Source organism: Manis javanica, chromosome 1 (assembly GCF_040802235.1).
Source record: "Manis javanica isolate MJ-LG chromosome 1, MJ_LKY, whole genome shotgun sequence".
In the NCBI taxonomy this organism is placed as follows: Eukaryota; Metazoa; Chordata; class Mammalia; order Pholidota; family Manidae; genus Manis; species Manis javanica.
Genome location: NC_133156.1, coordinates 192,361,805 through 192,379,921, shown reverse-complemented (window position 1 = coordinate 192,379,921; position 18,117 = coordinate 192,361,805). Strand labels below are relative to the sequence as shown.

Genomic DNA, 18,117 nt, shown 5'->3' with positions numbered 1-18,117 from the left:
GACAGTGTATAAAACACAAATGAGAAGTAACCAATGTTAGCCCCTCTTCTTAAAGAGGGCTAGCAGAGTCCCCTAAGGCCCCAGCTAGTATTTACCAGTAACTTTTTTTAAAGTAAAAAATTCACTGTGGAGCTAAGGAGTGGGAATGAGGCATTAATCAATTATGATTCCTCTATTTAGCAAATCAGAAAGAAAAGCTGGCAGGGTCTTCTCGGGAGCCCCGAACACTCATTCCAAAATGAGCCAGCCTCACTCAAGCACTTGTCTCAATAATGGACTCCCCACCCTGACCTTATAATTTACTTTACAATGCATTTATAATCTCACTCAATATATCCCACTCCTGGGTAAATCTCTTAACAAGATTAGATGGTAAGATACCAAAATTAGGTTTCAAACATTTGCCTAATGTGGAAGGGGAAAAAAAAAAAAGGCAGAAAGATTTTGAAAGAAAACGCTGACATTAGTATCACATTATCCGCCTATTTTTGTTTGCCTCTTCTCTTCAAAGAGAAATAAAAAGCATCACTGAGAGTATTTTCATAAATTTTTTGTTGTTGTTGAACAATGACTCGGGGTCCTAAATAGGCAGGAAAAAAACTATCTGGTTCCAACTCCTGTGACCCTCGGTGGCTTTCTCCTTTGCCTCTCTAGGACTCGGTGTTATTATCATACATTTAGCCTGACAATCTGAATTGGGTTAAGTAAAAAGGAAATTTGTCAGCTGAAGCAAGTCCTTAACACTTTCGTAGCTCCAAATGCCTTAAAATCAGATTTTATAATATTCTGTTGAAACCCAGGACTGTACCTATAATTAGTGATGGCTGGTTTCGCACTGGCCAGGGATGCAGCCATTGATAAATGCCAAAATCTATTGCACTACATTAAGATCTCAACTGTATCCTTTCAAGAAGACTCAAACAAGAAAAGTTCACTTTATTTTGCTGCCCTGAGCTTCCTAAAATTTTGTTTTCAGAGCCAGTTATGTGATCATACTACAGTTATGTTAACACTGTGCTGTTCTCCTCCCCTCTCTCATACATCAGGTCAGAGAAAATGGCATTTTATCTTATAATGAGCACACAACATACAGTTTCCACTATCGCGTTTTAGTATGCCCATCAACTAGATATTCTAGATCATGAGGGCAGCTAGTGTAATCATAATGTCAATGAGAAGGGCTGTTACGATTGAGACTAAAGATTACACGGAAAGAGCTGTTTTGAAACTGGTAATTATTACCAGTCCACTAATAGCAAATGATGCATTACAGTTTCACCATATAATCTGTATTTCACTCAGCTCATGCCAGTGTACCATATTATATTAGAGTGCTCACTGATTCTAAATTCCTAAACTGCAGTCATCAATAAATGTGTTACTTGCCATAATTTGTGAAATTACTTTGTTCATAACATCTTTGATGGTTTAGAAAGACCAGAATTGATTTCCTGCATGGCAAAATTAGGGCTACATTGATTTATTGATGTGTAAAATATAATAATATTCTTCATTTACTCTGATGAAAATCCAGCTTCTCAATTTGAGAGCCTCATTGGGCATTCGCGGGGATTGTTTTGATTTAGAGCAATAAACTGAGACCTGGCCCCAGGCACAGGAACTCGAGGCATCAAAATGGTTAATATCAGCTATTAGCTCACCCACTGGCTTTTATTTTATTTCATTTTTATTACATGGGAAGGAATAACCCCATTTCTGGTTTGTCACCTAGATGAGTCATATGACCTAAGCCTCAGGATTTAGAAGGACAAGGAGGTTTGGCTGGACCCCTGGCACTACTATTTACTAGCTTGTGGTTCTGGGACAGTTATTTATTTTCTCTTAGCCTTAGGCTTCCTACCTGTAAAATGAGCATAAAAATAGTACCTTGAAGAACTGTGAGACTCAAATGACAGATACACAGAAAAGCCTTCTGTAAACCAGCAGGTCCAACATGAACGTGAGTTCTCATTACTACCAGGCTTGATTAGTTACCTAGAGTGATGACTAACCACATTACACACCCAGAAGAGCTTCCACAGGAAGGCTGGAATCCAGAATCCAGGCCTTCCCCCAGGCCAAGGGGAGGCCCCAGGTAGAGGAAGTCAGGAGGGGACAAGTGTAAGTCCCATGACTGTGGCCCACCAGCAGGGAGGCCACAAGGTAAGTGTTAAGTGCCCTGCAAGCCAAGGGCGCTGGCTAAGGCAGCTGAGTGGGGTGGGGATCAGCTTTGCTCAAAAGCTTTCTGGAACCCCACAACCCATTTCCACATACCTTGTTCTGGTCACTCCTAAACTGGTCCTGCCAGCATAGGTATCAGCAAACTAGGCACCCTCCCTTTGCGGGAAGTGGGGTTGAAGACAGGGCTTCCATATCAGGCTCCTAGTTTTCCACCCCCCACACCAAACTCCCTCCCGTCGGGAGGATCAAGTGGCAGACAGAACTGCACTGTTTCCCAGGCCAGCAGCCCTTGGCCACTTGGCCCCACTCCTCTCCCCACTGGCCCACTCCCTTCCTCTAACTTCCTTCCAACGGTGGCTCTGTTCCCACAGCCGAGCGTGGGCCCCAGGCACCCCGAAACAAGGAGAGCTTTCCCCACCCAGTCAGCATGCAGGAACTCGAAACCAGGAGTCCAACCCCCTAAACTCTCTGCAATCTGTGACCTAACCCAGGCTTAGGCCCAGCTTGGTGTAGTGGGGTGGCGGGGGCAGAGGACGTGCTTTTAACCCCTGCACCACCCAGCCCTCAGGACCCAAGGGCTTGTGAAATCCACACAATAATTCTTTGTTCCTAGGATTACCTAGGAGTTAACAAAAATAAACAACTGGCTTCCAATCTGGTCTCAGGGTGCATGCCCTGCCCTGCAGACACCATCTACCGGACAGTCAGGTCTAGTTTACCTCCCATCTAAAAAGCAGTCCCCTTTATAACACAAACTCCTACATCTGGCTCTTCATTATTTTCTTTCCATGACATTTTCCCCTTCTTTTTTTCTTTCCACAACAGGTGATTTTTTATCACTTCCAAAATAAAAATACTTTCCTTAGATAAGCATTAGATGTCACACTTCTTTTTTTCCTTGAACCTGTGTTTTGTTTGGGGTGGAATCGACCCTCCTACCCCACCTGACTATTTAGTCATGCATGACTCATATCATTTATTCCTACGTAGAGAAGCAAAGTGATTACCTTCTAAAACATCTTTAAAAAGAATTTTTTATAAACATTCAAATCTGCATTTCATAAAAACGTCCCCACTGTAAAAGATGGCTTGAACAAGTAATTGGGTGGTGGTAGTGATGGTGGTATCTTTGAATGTAAGCAATAATGCTGTGTATTTTTTCTCTAAAACTAAAAGAAAAGCAAGTACAAATTATATATGTATGCACATATATACCATGTATATATAAAAATATACCATGTAGTACATATAAATACACAGATAACATATATGCATATATATAACATAAACGTATATATAACATGGCATGGGAAGAACTTTGGAGTAACTCTAAAGTGACTCCTTTTGGTTCTGGCCTCTACTAAACATGTATGCTACGGAATACATTCAAAGTCTTAAATGAGGCCAGGGGAGTGAATGTCCTGCAATAAAACGGGCCTGAACACTCAGATATACACAGTCACTAGCCACGGAGCCAGACAAGACCCTGGGGAGGAGACCACAGGGGCAAGCTGCTGTCAGCTCCATGCCTTCAGCAAGGAAGGAAAGAAAAGCGGACAGGGAAAAAGTCACTGGGGACTGAGTGAAGTTGGGGAGATGTGCCAAGAGAGTAATGGAACAATACATATGCAGATACCAATCTCTTCGGGAAGTAACTCCTTTCAGGACTTAAAAAGTAAGGGTAATTTCCGGCAACTCTCATCTCCATACACACGGACATTTGTAGAAGAAATAATGCTCAACTTACAAATACCCTGCGGGGCATATTCTGCACTCATCCCAGGCGTGGGGATTAGAGCTCCATGTGCCGAACGAGGGGAGGAGAGGCCCCTCCAGTGCAGAAGTTTATCTGTGAAAGAAACCCAAAATTAGGCACTAACGCTATAAACAATGTGCATCATAAACCACAGGATATCACATTTCAATTATATTAAAATAAATCAACATCCTCACGACAGCCTTGCAGACAGTTAACCGGTGGCCTAAGGCCTGTATCACCAGAACACTGGTGAGTTATTTCCCAAAGTTCTGTGTTTTTTAAAATTTTGTTCTTTTTGACAAGGGAATAAATGGTTTGTTTTGGGTGTGTGTGGGGGTCTTTGATTCATTCGTTTGTTTGTTATTGTTTGCTTGTTGTCTTATAATAAGAGATAGCTACATAGCAAGAAGAAATTGGTAATATTATGAGCAGGCTGGTAAAATGGGGGGATTTATCTGCAAGGCTGGTTTACATGCATACATTATTTTATAGACAAGCCCAAGCAAAAAACAATATGCTCACAGGAAATGAGTGGATTTGTGAATCATTTACACAGAGTCCCACTCTGCCTTCCCTGTCCCTCTGTGCCCCCTTCCCATGCTGTATTTATGACGGCATCTTCAGTGACAGGAAACCTTAGGCATTTCAGGACTTGGTTGGGCCACACTCTAGCATTCTGTTGAGGCAGTACCACATATAGGCATCACTTCTTACAACACAAGGCAGCGGAGAGTAAAGATTAGACTTTCGGAGTTAAAACCACTTTGGCCAAGTTTCCACCTTGCGGGTGAGGAATCTTACCATTAAATGACAAGGAGAGAGCCAGCTGTCCAATAAGAGCAACACCAGAAAAGTGGCCTACCTTCTCCATGGCTACTGCACTGTGTTGCACTCGGGTGAGGAAAAGGGACTTTTCACACTAATAAACATAAATCCAGAAGTAAATCAAGCATTTCTAGAACTGAGACTTTTGTGAGAAAGGAAATATTTGGTTTGTGCAACCTGGGGATTATATGGTTTATGTGGTGAATTCCTAGCTTTTTCAAGTACACCTTGAGCTAATCAAGCATGTAGAGGTCAACCTTGAGACAGAGAGGAGGCTAGATGGAGGAGAAGCTCAGTGTGCTTAGAGGCTTGGAGTTGGTGATGACTAGGAGAACCAGCAGAGAAGAAAAACAGACTCGTGGTGAGTAAACAGAGAATGTTTTCCATTAGCTTAATATTAAGAGCACTTAAAGGTGTTGTACTCCAGGAGAGCAGGTCTCAAGTGTAAAATACATCCTGTTCCCCTTGTATGGATCCCATTGCCAAGAACAGCCAGGGCAGTTGGCACAAGGCTTCCTTTCATGGAGAGCCTGGTGGTAACAATGGCAGGTCACTGGTGGAAGCTCTTCTCCACAGAGGGCATAAATCTGCTGGTACTAGGCCTGCACAGGGAGGCTGCTGTGGGCGCTCCACCTGGCCTGAGCCCATCCATTGAGGCGTGCTGTCCTCCCGGACCCCAGAAAGTAAACAAATACCACAAAATGAATCGGCAAAAGCGTGAAGATTAGACTTCAAAAACAAGTATGTCTTCATCTTGCTGTTTCTGTTAAGTGAATTGAGAGCATGGGGTAAAATTAACTGCAGATTTAGTCACAGTGCTTTTCAACAAGAAATCTGAGAATTCATTTTTGCACTTGTTCTTGCCTCAGCTATTCCATATGTCCGTTTGTCACCAAGACTGAGATGCTTCTCTTAGGAGACCCCCACAACCAACGTGCCCCTGGGGACCCCAGCATGAACAACCATGTACTGGGACCCTCGCACAAGGCGGGTCTGATTCCAAATTCCCTGCCACCTCCTCTGGGAAGAGAGCCCGAGCTGCCTGCACAGGCCTCCGGCCGGAAACGAGAGAACTGCTGACCTAATCCGGGCCCGACCACTGGCTGTGTCTCTGGCTGGCAAACCCGTCAGCCCTGAGCAAGCTGAGCCACAGCAGCAGCTGGGCCCCTTTCTCCGCAGCTCCAGGATGCACGGCACAGCAAGGGTTCGGCAAGGACAGTACCTGAGGATCCGGCCCCCATAATTCTGTTTTTGTATTTTGAGTTGGCAAAAAAAACCTTAGAGGTTGTCAAATCTATGCCTTTGTTTTACAGATGGGGAAACTGAGGCCTTGAGAAATTGAATGACTAGCCCACACCTGTATCAATAATGGTTAAGCACAAAGTGAGATCAGAACCAGTCTCCCGATCCCTGTCCAGGGCTCTCCCCTGGGATACTCAGCCATCTCCTCCCCTCTGCTGTTTCTGCCCCGGTCCGCTGCATCCAAGAAGTGCCAGTAGAGAGGGTTCTGTCTCCAGATCCAGGAGCAGAAACAACTCCTAACAACCTCTTGGGGGAGAGGCCATCCCAGAGGTGCTGAGTGGGCCTTTGAAAAGGTCCAAATGAACAGATTGGTTTCAGAATTGGAAAACAATACCTGGTATCTTCCTGTACCTCCTGGCTCACCCCCGCTGTTTTCACTCTCTACCTCTGCTGCCCTGCAGAATTAGCCCGGGAAGAGAAACCAGCCATTACTATCAGCCTGAGCTACTGACATGGTCTTTGTGAGAGGGACTCATACTTGCATTTCTCTTCCTCCAGGAAGAGAATCAAGCAAAGGCAATGGGGACCCCCGCTGACACTGCTGCCTCTCCCACTGAACCCACACAACCTTCTCCTTGGCAAGCAGAATCGAAGTTCCCACAGGAACTGGAAATGCTAAATTGTTAATGGCCTCCCTAGGGCTTAGCTTCTTGCTATGATGCTTTCAATTATTTCATCACGGTTTAGGCAGAATAAAGTCTCACTATTAACGCTTCTAAGCATCATGCTCAATGAACAGCTTGGCCTCCCCAGGCTGAGGGCCACTCCTCTTCCCTCTCCCCAGGGAGAGATGGTCTGGGGTAGCTGGCTGGGAAGTGGTAATGTAGCTCCACTCTCACTGTTTCCTTGGTGGTACATTTAGGGCAGTGGCTCTCAAAATGTAGACCCCAGCCCAGCATCAGCATCCCCTGGGAGCTTGTTGGGAATGCAAATTATCAGGCCCCACCTCACACTTAATCAAAACCTGAGTGGGGAGGGGTAGCAATCTGCATTTAACAACCCCTCCAGGTGATTCAGGTGCACAGTCTCATTTAATAAGGACCGTATATGGGTAGGGGAAACACGGAAGCTGGAAGCTTTGATGTTCCCCTGGCAGAGACCCAGAATGGCTCTAAGGCTGTCATCCCTTCTGTCTGGAACTCAGCTCCTTTAGGACTGGAGCAGTCAAAAACACAGCAAGCTTGGAAGATCCCTAAGGACCCCTCCATGAGGAATCTGAGGTCCCAACCTCCCTCATTGACAGGACAAGGAACAGTCCCAGGCTTTCTATAAGAAGGGGATGCTCTTGGCATAAGACAACATCTAAACCAGCTTATGTCAGGCAGATGGTGGCCTCATTGCTTCCCTAAAAGCTGAAAGGTTTGAGACTGTAGCTGTGGCAGGCTGTGTGATGGAGCAAGAACTGGACTCCTGCTTCCCTTTCTGGACTCTCAAATGTGACATGGTGCCCGCTTCTGAAGCAGCCTTTTCAAATGCCTTGTACTCCCCTGGTGAAAGGTGTTTTAACCTGTGCTGTTTTATAAAGGTCTCTCCAGACCCAGCATTGCCATCTGGGGCCTCAGAAATGCCTTATGCATTATTCAGTTGCAACATTTCCTTATGGCTGAATAAAAAGTAATCTTATTTTTCAGGTCTCAGTAAAAATCTGCAACAAAATTGGAAATGGTTTTGATTTAATGTTATGCATTGGTCACTTTACATTTCTAAACACCTTTGGTGCCAACTTTTGATGCAGAGCTCTATAGGTCAGGTGGGATGTCCCTGGAATTTAAGGTCCTTAACTCAAGTTTCAGGTTTCCTCAGGAACATCTCAAAGATTCCTTTATTTGTACCATGCTATTCGTTTCTGAAACTGATCACTGGATGTGTAATACAGCCACATTACTGTTACTAATCAACAAATAAAGCTGCTTATCTACAGATGTATCTGAACAGCTAAGCACACAGCATCATTTCCAACACCCTTAACGACTGCTCTGGGTTCCAGACTTTGATCAGGCATTAAAATCCCAGGCCTCTCAAGAGGAGTACATAGGCTGTATAGCTGTTTGCTGTTTACTAGAATGTATTTGTATGTATATATACTGCTTTTCTTAAACATACGTTTTTAGATAACTTCCCTGTTTTTCCAGTGAGACAGGGTACAAAAGAAGCAGAGCCCTCCCCAAGCGGGATGAGTTGCCCTGCAAAGCCATGACCTCCCATTCACCTTGGGTCTTCAAGAAAAGAATGTGTGCAGAGCCACCACAGTGGGGAGCGATCTCTGTATTGGTGACGGCCCAAAATAAGGGACCCTTTCTGTCCCTTCCAGCTCCACGATTCTCAAATCCCGTCTCCCCCAAGCCAGTAGCCAGCTTACTGACTGCACTTAAAATGCATCCTGAAAGTGTATAAAGTTCCCTGAATGAACCAATTCCAGTTCTGTCAATATTACTGGATCCAAACCACAAGAATAGCATCAGTGCAGCTAGTCTGGGCTAGAGGCTTCTTTATCTAACCGGAAAGCAAATCCACTGAATGTCCTTCTAGCTCTTGACCCTTCATTCATGATAGATACCAGCAACTCTTGCTCATATTCTATGACTTATCAGAGTATTAGAGAGCAAACATTAGCTATGCCTATGTCTTGAGTCATGTCAATCTAAACTGGAAATGGGCCAGCTTTATCATCACTAACAGACTTCTTAATTAACCTTCTGATATTGTCAAAATCACATCCTCTTTTGTTCTAGAAATGAGCATTTACGTGAGCATCTTTTCTATCACTGCTTTCCATTTACTAGCTAAGGTTTTACCAAAATGTGATGCTGTTTAAAAAGTGTATACTGTACAAATGAAAGCAAACGAAAATTCTAGCAACGTCACACTACAGAATTTCTTTGCTGCAACTTGCTTGTGGTCCTCATATTCCTTGATACGTCAATGACTTTAATTTCATCATTCACTCATTCAATAGCTTTCTTTTTTGATCACTTCTATCCTTTCAGAGCCTTGATTACCTAAACAGTATGTTACTAATTTCACCTTTTAAGAGTTCCCCTGCTGGAATTTCTCTACAGGGTAAGGGGAGGGAGAGATGACATCTTTCCTGCCCCTTTTATCTACAAAAATGCATAAAATGCAAGCCACCAATCTGTCAGTACTAAACAAAATTTTCTGCAATCTGTGTCTTTAACATAAGCAAAGCATATAATTCAAAAAATAAAAAAAAAATAGCTTGCTTTTCTGAAGAATAACTAAACCAAAGACATTGTGTTCCATCTTTGTGTTGAAATGCAGATTTCCCACTAAAAGGCAAATCCTTCATTTCAAAAGGTTGAATAGGATGGTACTTAAAAAAAGAATTCCAGCTGGTTAAATTTAGGGTGTTGAAAAAAGTTCACTCCAATAATAATCTTTGGCTCTGAGCCCAAAGTATTTTCACTTGATTATGAATTAGATAAATTTTTATTACTCTTTAAGCTGTTGCCTTGGAATTGTGGAACTTATCAAGGAGACTGGAAGGGCAGCTGCCTAAAATGACAATTTGTCTTAAAACAGTTTTTCTCCCTTTGTTTAACAGTGTACCTCACTATGCAAAAACGTGTGTACGCATTCCTTCATTTTGTCATGTATTCATTCAACAACTATTTGCCAAGTGCCTATAATGCCCAAAGCAATAGGCTAGCCTCTGTGGGTGACACAGAGAAAAGTCAGCCACAGACTTCCTTACAGAAGCCTTCATCCAGCAGGGAAAATAAGGCCTGGACAGAAATCGCTCTACTTCTGTGCAGAAAGTGGGTCATGAGAGACACACAAACTGATATGGCAATTCAAAGGAAGAGAATTATTAATTTGGAAGGGAAAAGAGCAGCTTTAGGGAGAAGTAAGTGAGTTATGAACTGGACCTGGGGAGCCAAGAGGATGGACTTGATAAACAAAAGGAGAGGCAGGGACAGATACTCAAGAGAAGCAGAGCCCACGGTGTGCACGGAGCGAGCAGGGCCCAACAGGTAATCACTAGATCCAAGCGTCGAACACTGACCGGCTCAGCTGGCAGCAGAGGACACAGTCGTCTGAACTAAACCCGCTGAGGGCTTTGGTGACTCTCAGCTTTCACAAGTTCATATTTTCAAAAATCACATTTTCTTAAAATAAGGGACACAGCCATCTCCTGTGAAATGTTTTATGAAAATTCATCTGTCCAATACTGTTCCCCCTGCAGCTTGATTTCCCCCCGCTCCCCCGGTGAGTGGTGGGTGGTCTGCTAAGGCAGAGTTCACTGTGTTTTATTCCTCTGAGTCACACAAACAAGTGTTGATAGACATGTTCTTCTTTCGATACACTACTGCCTCCCTGGCTTAAATAATCTATTTCAGATGTATCACTGCCAGTTTAAGATGAGCTTGTACTTGCTGACACATTTTCAACAAATGACCAGGCAAGAAACGTGGAGGTTTTCCTAGGTGTTTCGTCGCTTCTATCATCAACTTGACCTTCCCTCCAAATTTCCCTTTTCTTCTCTTCAAAGAGGAAGGGCGGGGGGTAATCTTACTCCTGCTCTGAGTCCTTACTTGAGGATTTTGTTTGTGTGTGGCGGGGTGTGAGTGAGTGAGTGTGTGTGTGTACAGGCTTGCCTGTACCTGAGGTATTTTTCAGGTTACTGGAGGGAATTTGAGAATGAATTTTAAAGGTGTCTTGCCTACTGTGTTTCCCCATAAGCCCCACTGAACCGCACTCTCCAGATTCTTTCCTTCCTTTAGGATGTCAGGGACACAGTCCTCTGGAGAGACCGCAGGAAAAAAGTCAGGATCTAGGTTCTTCAGTCCCAGCGCTGCTGCTCCCTGTGTGACCTTGAGCAAAATCCCTTCCCCTTTATGGCCCTAAGTTTTCACATCTTCCAAATGAGAAGACTCTGTTGGATGGGTGACTTCTCTCTCCTGTTTCCCTTGCTAGTTGGAGTCTACTTAGTGACCAGGTCTAGGGGAGGATCTGGGACTCAATGAGGAGACCTAGCCTGGGTCATCCTAGAAGCTGGCTAGGACAGGCCTGTCGTTTCCCCACCGCACCAGGACCTTGCAGGTATCAGCAGGTACAGGCAGTGGGGGCTCTGGTGGTGGATTTCAACCTCCTGGAGCACACAGACTTGCAAAGTTTCCCTGCCTGAGCTTCAAGGAGGAAACCTAGGTGGGTCCTGAGCCAAAGAGACTGAAGGTCACCGAGAACCAGGAAAAAACTTCCCACAAACTCAGGCTAAATGTCAAGGGAAAAGGTCTTTGCTGCCCGTGCCAGAAGGCCAGTGGCAAAGCTCGGCCCCGTGCCAGAGCCTGGCACCCACTGCCCGAGAAGGCACACACAGGACTCTAAGAAAAGCCCGAGGCTTCTCCCAGGAACCTCAAACCAAGGGCAAGGCCCCAGCGTCCAGTGGTCCCTGCCCTCAACCAACTGGAAGGGTTCCTGGAAAGCCATGTGTAAAGTGGATTTCTGGAAACTGAATCACGTTGGCTAACCGACGTAATTTCAGAGATGTTTCATCACCCTTCACGCTCATCGAAAACTGGCAGGGCTTCTAACGTTTTACCTTCTAAGTGCTTCTTCCTCCAACCCCTCCCCAACCTCTCTGTCGAGTAGTTAATGATCTGTAAACAAACACTTTAAATTCAGTGGGGGAGCTCACTATTTAAAGGAACCCTATGGCGAAACCTTTTGAAAAGTTAACAATCTTTCTGTAATGTGAAAAATCACCCTCTAATTTATCAGTTTCTGATGACGAGCTTCTGTCCCGCATTGGGCTCGCCTCAGGTGGGGCGGCGCTGCGGTACCTGTGCAGGAGGAGGGGTGAGAGGTGAAGGCGCTGCCCTCAGCGTGCTGCCCCCTCCAACCACCCACTGAGCAGCCCCGCCTGACACCAACGCCCTCGCAGGCCCCGCTCAGACCTCCCACCCCACCCGAGAATGGAAGGAAAAACGGGGAAATCACAGTCCCCACACCTGGCCAGGCCCACACACCACAGTGGAGGCTTGCTGCCAACTGAGGTACCAGATGCCTGGGGAGGGTGGAATGAGCATTCTTCAGCTGAGGGAAGGGAGAGGCTTGGGGCCGTAAAGATGGATCCAAGACAGACCCTATGCTCAGCAAACGTTTCATTCTGATAACAGCCAGGGCAGAGGAGGACTTGGCTATCAAAGCCAGCAGAACATGCAACTCCCAAATTACTCTGAAGAGGCCACCCTGAGCCTTTTTATCTGTGTCAACTCACAACAAATGTAATTTATGCCTCTATATCACTGTTTTCATCCGTCTTGAGAAAATACCAGAATAAGCTTAAGAAAACCAAGCTTAGGGTTTATGAGAAGACCCTTGATGTTTTCAGGTGTCCCGGGGCACTGTGGAGCGGGAGCTCGGAGAGGGGGGCAGTGGTGTTGCTGGAGAGACCAGGGTTGGTAGATGTGAGCATGTCCGAGCAGCACAGCTGCCCTGAGAGCTGGAGAGTTTTCTGGTCTTTTCTTCCAAGACTGATCTATGCAACCCTCTATGGGGAAAGGGCCCAGAAGAATGAGCCCAGGAGGCTCTAAGCCCGGTCCTTCTTAAGGAAGTATGTCCTGGCCTCTGTGGAGGGCTTCATCGTCTTCCCAGAGGGTCCTGCTCACGTTCTGGCCCCACACTAATCCTGTGGGGTGAGGGAAGCTGTCATCCTCACCTCCCCTGCGGGGAAAAGGAAGACCTCAGGAGCACCCTGCTTCAGGTCATGAGGGCAGAGCTTCCTGCAGATGAAGCTTTGTGCCTCGTCACCACTCCCCTCAGGAGCCTTCGAGGTGGGCCAAGGCAGAGTACATGGCCTAGACACTGGTCTTATGGCCACGTACAGGCAATCACTTGCCTTCCTGGGACTGTAAAGTGGAGTGTGTGTGTCAGGGTAAGTGGGAAAGGCACACTTTTTGGGCTTAATGCTCTGTGACAATCTTGGCCAAGAGATTCTTAAAACCAGAACTGGCCATTCTCCAGAATTAAAATCTATTCTGTCTTATTGTTAACACAGAACTGTGGGAAATTATCTGAACTAATTTAAGGCTTCAGAGCTCTACAAACTAAAAAAAAAAAAAAAAAAAGGGTCTAGCAGGTCAGGCTCTGACATTTCCTCAAGAACAAAACTAGGCTGCCCTCTCGCCTGAGGTGAGATTGAATCAAGAGGGTTCTGGTACTGCGAGACCAGGCCTTGTCCCAAGGCAGCAAGTCCTTCTTTCAGAAACAGGCCTCCGCCCGCCCACAAGCTCCTCCAGCGTCTGCTACCATCTCAGTCCCTCAGCACCTCCCTCCTCCCAGGCGCAGAGCAGCTAAGTGCCGGCCTCAGCCCTAACCTCTGTCAGAGTCCCAAAGAACAGAGGAGAGGTAGGCATAGCCTATTTATATGAGGCCTCTTTTCTTAGCTTCCCAGTTACTTTCCTGGCTTTCTACCCAATTTCTAATCCTTCATTGACCACTGACCAACCTGGAAAGAATTTCCTGAGTAAAAACAAGATGCTCACATATATAATCTCCAGTCATATGAGAGGCCCCAGTGCAGCCCACGGGGTGGGTGCTGCTCACCGTTCTGGCACTTACTAATTCCGCTGATTCAATGGGGGTAACACCCCAAGTTATCAGACACCTCCAAGCTCCTCAAAGCAAGAACACACCATCTCAGCTCCCTTCTACCCACTGGGCAGATTCACCTGGGAACTCAGCTTGTGGAAACCTAGTCTCCTGGGCAAAGGGGCCACCGTCCCCTTCTATATCAATGGGCAGGGATATAAGTTCCCCACACTGCAGGGAAGACCCCAGGCTCATTTTTAATTTTGAATCTCTCTATGACTGTCTCGGCAATGAGGTCTGAGAGGGCTGGCATTCCTAGCCATGCTCTGTTTCCATGCGGTCCCAACCAGAAGACTGACCTGGAGCTACCAATGTCAAGATCTCTCATATTTGTGAGGAGGAGACACGCCGTTCTCCCTGACAAGCAAGCCCCCTCAGCTGAAATCCTTTTGCTTCCAGAGCCTCAACATTCATCTGCTGGGCAGAAAGCCCCTTCGTCGCTGGCCCACAGATCTCCCCAGGCATCTCAAGCAAACCCAGTCGGGCGGTGGGGAGTGCGGACAGCAGGGCTGGTGCGGTTTCAAACAGGCCAACCAGGCAAGAACCATCCTGTACTCCTGCCCCAGCTCCAACACAATAAAATGTCTTTTATCAGTGTAATTCAAGGCGAAGAGTCAAGGGTCTGTCACCATTTTAAAGAGGCTTATTACATGGCCACAAAAATTTGCCTCAGGCTCAAACCTGGCATGTAAGGTATCAGCGTGGGACAGGTTCTTTTGATTTGATTTGATTTTCTTACAAAATCTGAAAATGAAATGCTTCTGTCCCTCCCTTCCACCAACGGTTTTTTGATTTATGGGGAGGAGGAAAGAAATCTGAAGTTGACAGGTTGGGACAACTCCGCTCAGCTCTCTCTCAAAAGCTGCTTTTGTTAAACCATACTTCGCATTTATGGCCTGCGGCCCTTGGCTAACGCGATGGTGGCTCCAGCGTGGAGCGGGCTGTGGACTCCTCGGACGGGGCCCCCGCTGAGATGACTGCCCCCTGCACCCAGGGCTGGGGTCACTGAAGCTTAGGAGCTGAGGCGCAAAGGCCCCTGGTTACACTGCGGAAGGGACAGCAAAGGACATGCCACCCAGTGTCCTCAGCTCCACACGACGCTTCTCTTGGGTCCAGGCTTCCAGGGACTATCATGCATCCAGCGGCACTGGTTTCCCAGCTAAAGCCCAAGCCTTCTAAGGACCAGGACTGTACTGCTCGTAGGTGCCAGTCTGGATCCCTCATAAATTTTCAGAAATTGAGTGCTACTCAGTGGACTCATCTTCGTTTTAGATTGGCCAACCAGGCGAGAACAACCTGGCTGTAAGCAGCTGCTGTGGAGCCAGTGATGACCATAGGACCCTTCACTTCCCAGAGTCATTGAGGTTTCTGCAGTAAATGATTCACCAGCCACAGAGCCTCCAGGTCAGCCTTGACCCAGGAGGTGATTACAGCCCCTTGAAAGTAGCTGCTGGCCCTTCGGCTCACTGTACAGTTTTGGCAATCTATAGTTGTATATTTGCTCAATGATTGTTATGGATGATTAGGTTAATAATTCACTCTCCAAACACTGTATAATTACACAGTGAGAAGAGTTACAATAGATGTCAAATTTCGTTAAGTCTTCTGATGAATTGGTCCCAATTACCTAGTCTAGTCCCTTTCCTCTCCCTCTCAATATTTTTAGTAATCTCCCACACTCTCCTCCACTCTCTTCTCCCACCAATATCCCCATCTTTCTGCTCCCAGAGAAAGGACAGTGTGAAGTCTTTCAGTGTAAATAGTCCTATTTAGAACCCATAGTTTTGCTCCACTGAAAAGGCTTAAATAAGGCTAGGAAGCTGGTCATCGAAGGTGTGCTAATGGCTGGCTGGCCGATCTCACCTGCCTCCGAGGCAGGGGTAAACCTGCAGCAACCTGCACCCCATCACCCGAGCTGCACCAGATCCCAGCACAGCCCGGCGGAGGTCCGGAAAGAAAGAAGGCAACGCCCTGCTCTGTTCCGGGAGGCTGGGGCTTCCCAGCCCAGTGACTGCCAGGGGCCTTGGAAGTAAAGCCATGGCCACGGGCTTAGGAGACAACCCTGGCAGAGAGTCCTTTCCTGCCCAGAGCCCCACGTGCAAGTACAAGCCCCTGCCTCTACTTGGGACATGGTGGAGGGCATGAAGAGAGAGACAAGTACACCCTGGAAACAAACATGGGGCAGGGATCCCAGGAAAAGTAAACACATTTCAAAGCCCAGGGTCTCCCCGCCATCTCTCAGGAGCTAAACCAGGCCCTTTACACCTTTGTTTCATGGTTTTCACATACTACACCTCACCCGCCCCAAATGTATAACCTGCTTTCAAAGGGTGAAACAATTTTCCCCGCAGTAGGGCCATGTGGTCAGCTGACCCAGGTCACCCTGGGCTGGAACTGAGGCCACCCAGGCCACAAGCTGTAGGGCCTGGCTGGGAAACCCAGGCAAGCCCAGGGGCTTGGAGCACAGCCCAGGGCAGGAGAGGGGACAGAGGCGACAGGGCTGTCCACTGCTGGCTCACAGCTCAGTGACTGCAGCAGACACAGCACTTCGTCTCCATTTCAATGGCTTGTGATATTTTTAAGAGTCATTTTTTGGATGCTCCACCACCTACATCTTTCTCTCACCCATGAGCACACATCCCGCAGGACTCCAATATTTTAAAGGATGCCGTTTTTCACAGATGAGCTTAATTTTCTAACAGACCCCTAGCACATTTTATGTTGTGGTAGGAGAACCTTTTGACCTTCACAGTATTCTGGACTCACAAGAGCCCAGCATGCTCTCCGGGAAGTGAACTGGTAAAAGCCCCAACAGACAGCCCCAAGGAAAATACCGGAGTTCATGAAACGCACTTAGACACAGAGAATGTCTCTGGAACTTCTCGTCAGTTCTAATGCTGGTGTCAAAAGAATGGGGATAACCTGATGTTTGTTTCCCAGCTGAGGGCTCGGCTGTCCAGATCTAACCCCCTGCTCAGCAGGGGCGCTCCTGCTGCCCAGAATGGGGGACAGACCTTGAAGGATGGATTTCTATACTTTTAGAACATTTGGGGCCATTCTATCCAGAGAGTTTTGTGCGGTTGGAGTTTTTGTTGTTTGTTCAGGTTGTAGTTTCTTTTCCTCCATTAAAAAAAATAAATAAATAAATTTGGAGCTGTGTTTGTTTCCTGTTCGTGGAGCAGACAGAAGGAGCGGGTGCAGTGGAGGAGGTGTGTGGGGAGAAGGCTGATAGATGGAGCAGGGCCGAGAATACCCAGAATTGGAGAAAAGTGAGAAATGAAGCTTTTTCTTGGCTTCCAAACAGTTGTAATTTCTACTGCCACTGCTTAGATCCTGGGCACCAGGCAGAGAGAGTGGGGAAGGGGGCATGTGGCATGACAACTTTGCCACAAATCAGGATTTGGCATTTAAATCCACAGGAAGCAAGAATAAAGGGACTTCTTATTTATAGATTTGCAGATGAATTGAACAAGATAACCAAAATGCACTTCTCATGTATCTGAAGAAGCAATTCCATTTTCAGACTTGGCAAGTTTCCCATAATTGAGTATCACCCAACCCTAGCAGTGCGCTGCAGCCCAAGGTTAAGATCAGCTTCCTGAAAACCGGTCGGAAGGCTGCTGCTTCAGTGGTAGCTCAAAAATTCTACTTTGAAGGACAGGTTGGTAGCACACTACATTTACCTGGACTCAGTTCAGCTGATTATACAGCTTTCTGGAATATGTAATCGTCTCTTTCTGATGACATTTTAAATATCCAACTAGACAAATAATTGATAGCAGAGACAAGTGGGAAGATCACTGATTGGCAGAGGCCCCACTGAAACAAATCTTTCAAACATTACAGGAATGATGCTTAAATCTAACTTTTGCTGATAAATGCTCAAAATCTGATTTACTGATAAAGGCACTGCAAGAAAACTTGTACTTCCGCCCATAACTACTTGGTGCGCTGTTTTGAGAAGAATCAGGCAGTGTGATTTATGTTGTATTTTTTTCCCATGGATAGTTGCAAGGATAGTGTGGGGGTCTGGGGGGAGAATCAGTGCGCTGCTCCTTACACTGCACTTCCTGAGCAATGTCGGCCGACCACCACCAGTTTACAGCTCTCCCCTCCTCTAAGGTGTCCCCTATGGTAGAAAAGGGGTCTGGGCAGGGCGATGGCAGAAAGGAAGGCACACAAAGGCCACTCAGGCCCTTGAAAGCTGGTTTAAATCAACACCTCAAACTGGGACTCAAATTCCTCTGCCCTGTGCAAAGAACGCGGCACAGGGTCAGGAGGCCTGAGCTCAGGCAAATCCCAGGTGATCTCAGGCAAGTCTCCAAAGGGACAGCTGAGGTCCCACTCGGCCTCCACTGTCTTTCTCCAACCAAGGTAGAACCCAAATCAATAGTTGTCTTTATCATGTGTTTTGGTAGTAATATTCTAATACTCAAGTT

At 46.5% G+C, this 18,117-nt stretch overlaps 1 protein-coding gene across 6 annotated transcripts in view; it reads right to left on the bottom strand.

The window, feature by feature from the left end:
• The window catches only part of BCL11A (BCL11 transcription factor A), a 97,300-nt gene that overhangs the window by 11,568 nt on the left and 67,615 nt on the right, over window positions 1-18,117 (bottom strand). For all 6 annotated transcript variants that reach the window (XM_017666658.3, XM_073212865.1, XM_017666662.3 and 3 more), the window contains exon 3: window positions 3,929-4,030. In XM_017666658.3, coding sequence (XP_017522147.1) covers window positions 3,929-4,030 — 102 coding nt within the window. The remainder of the gene's footprint in view (window positions 1-3,928; window positions 4,031-18,117) is intronic.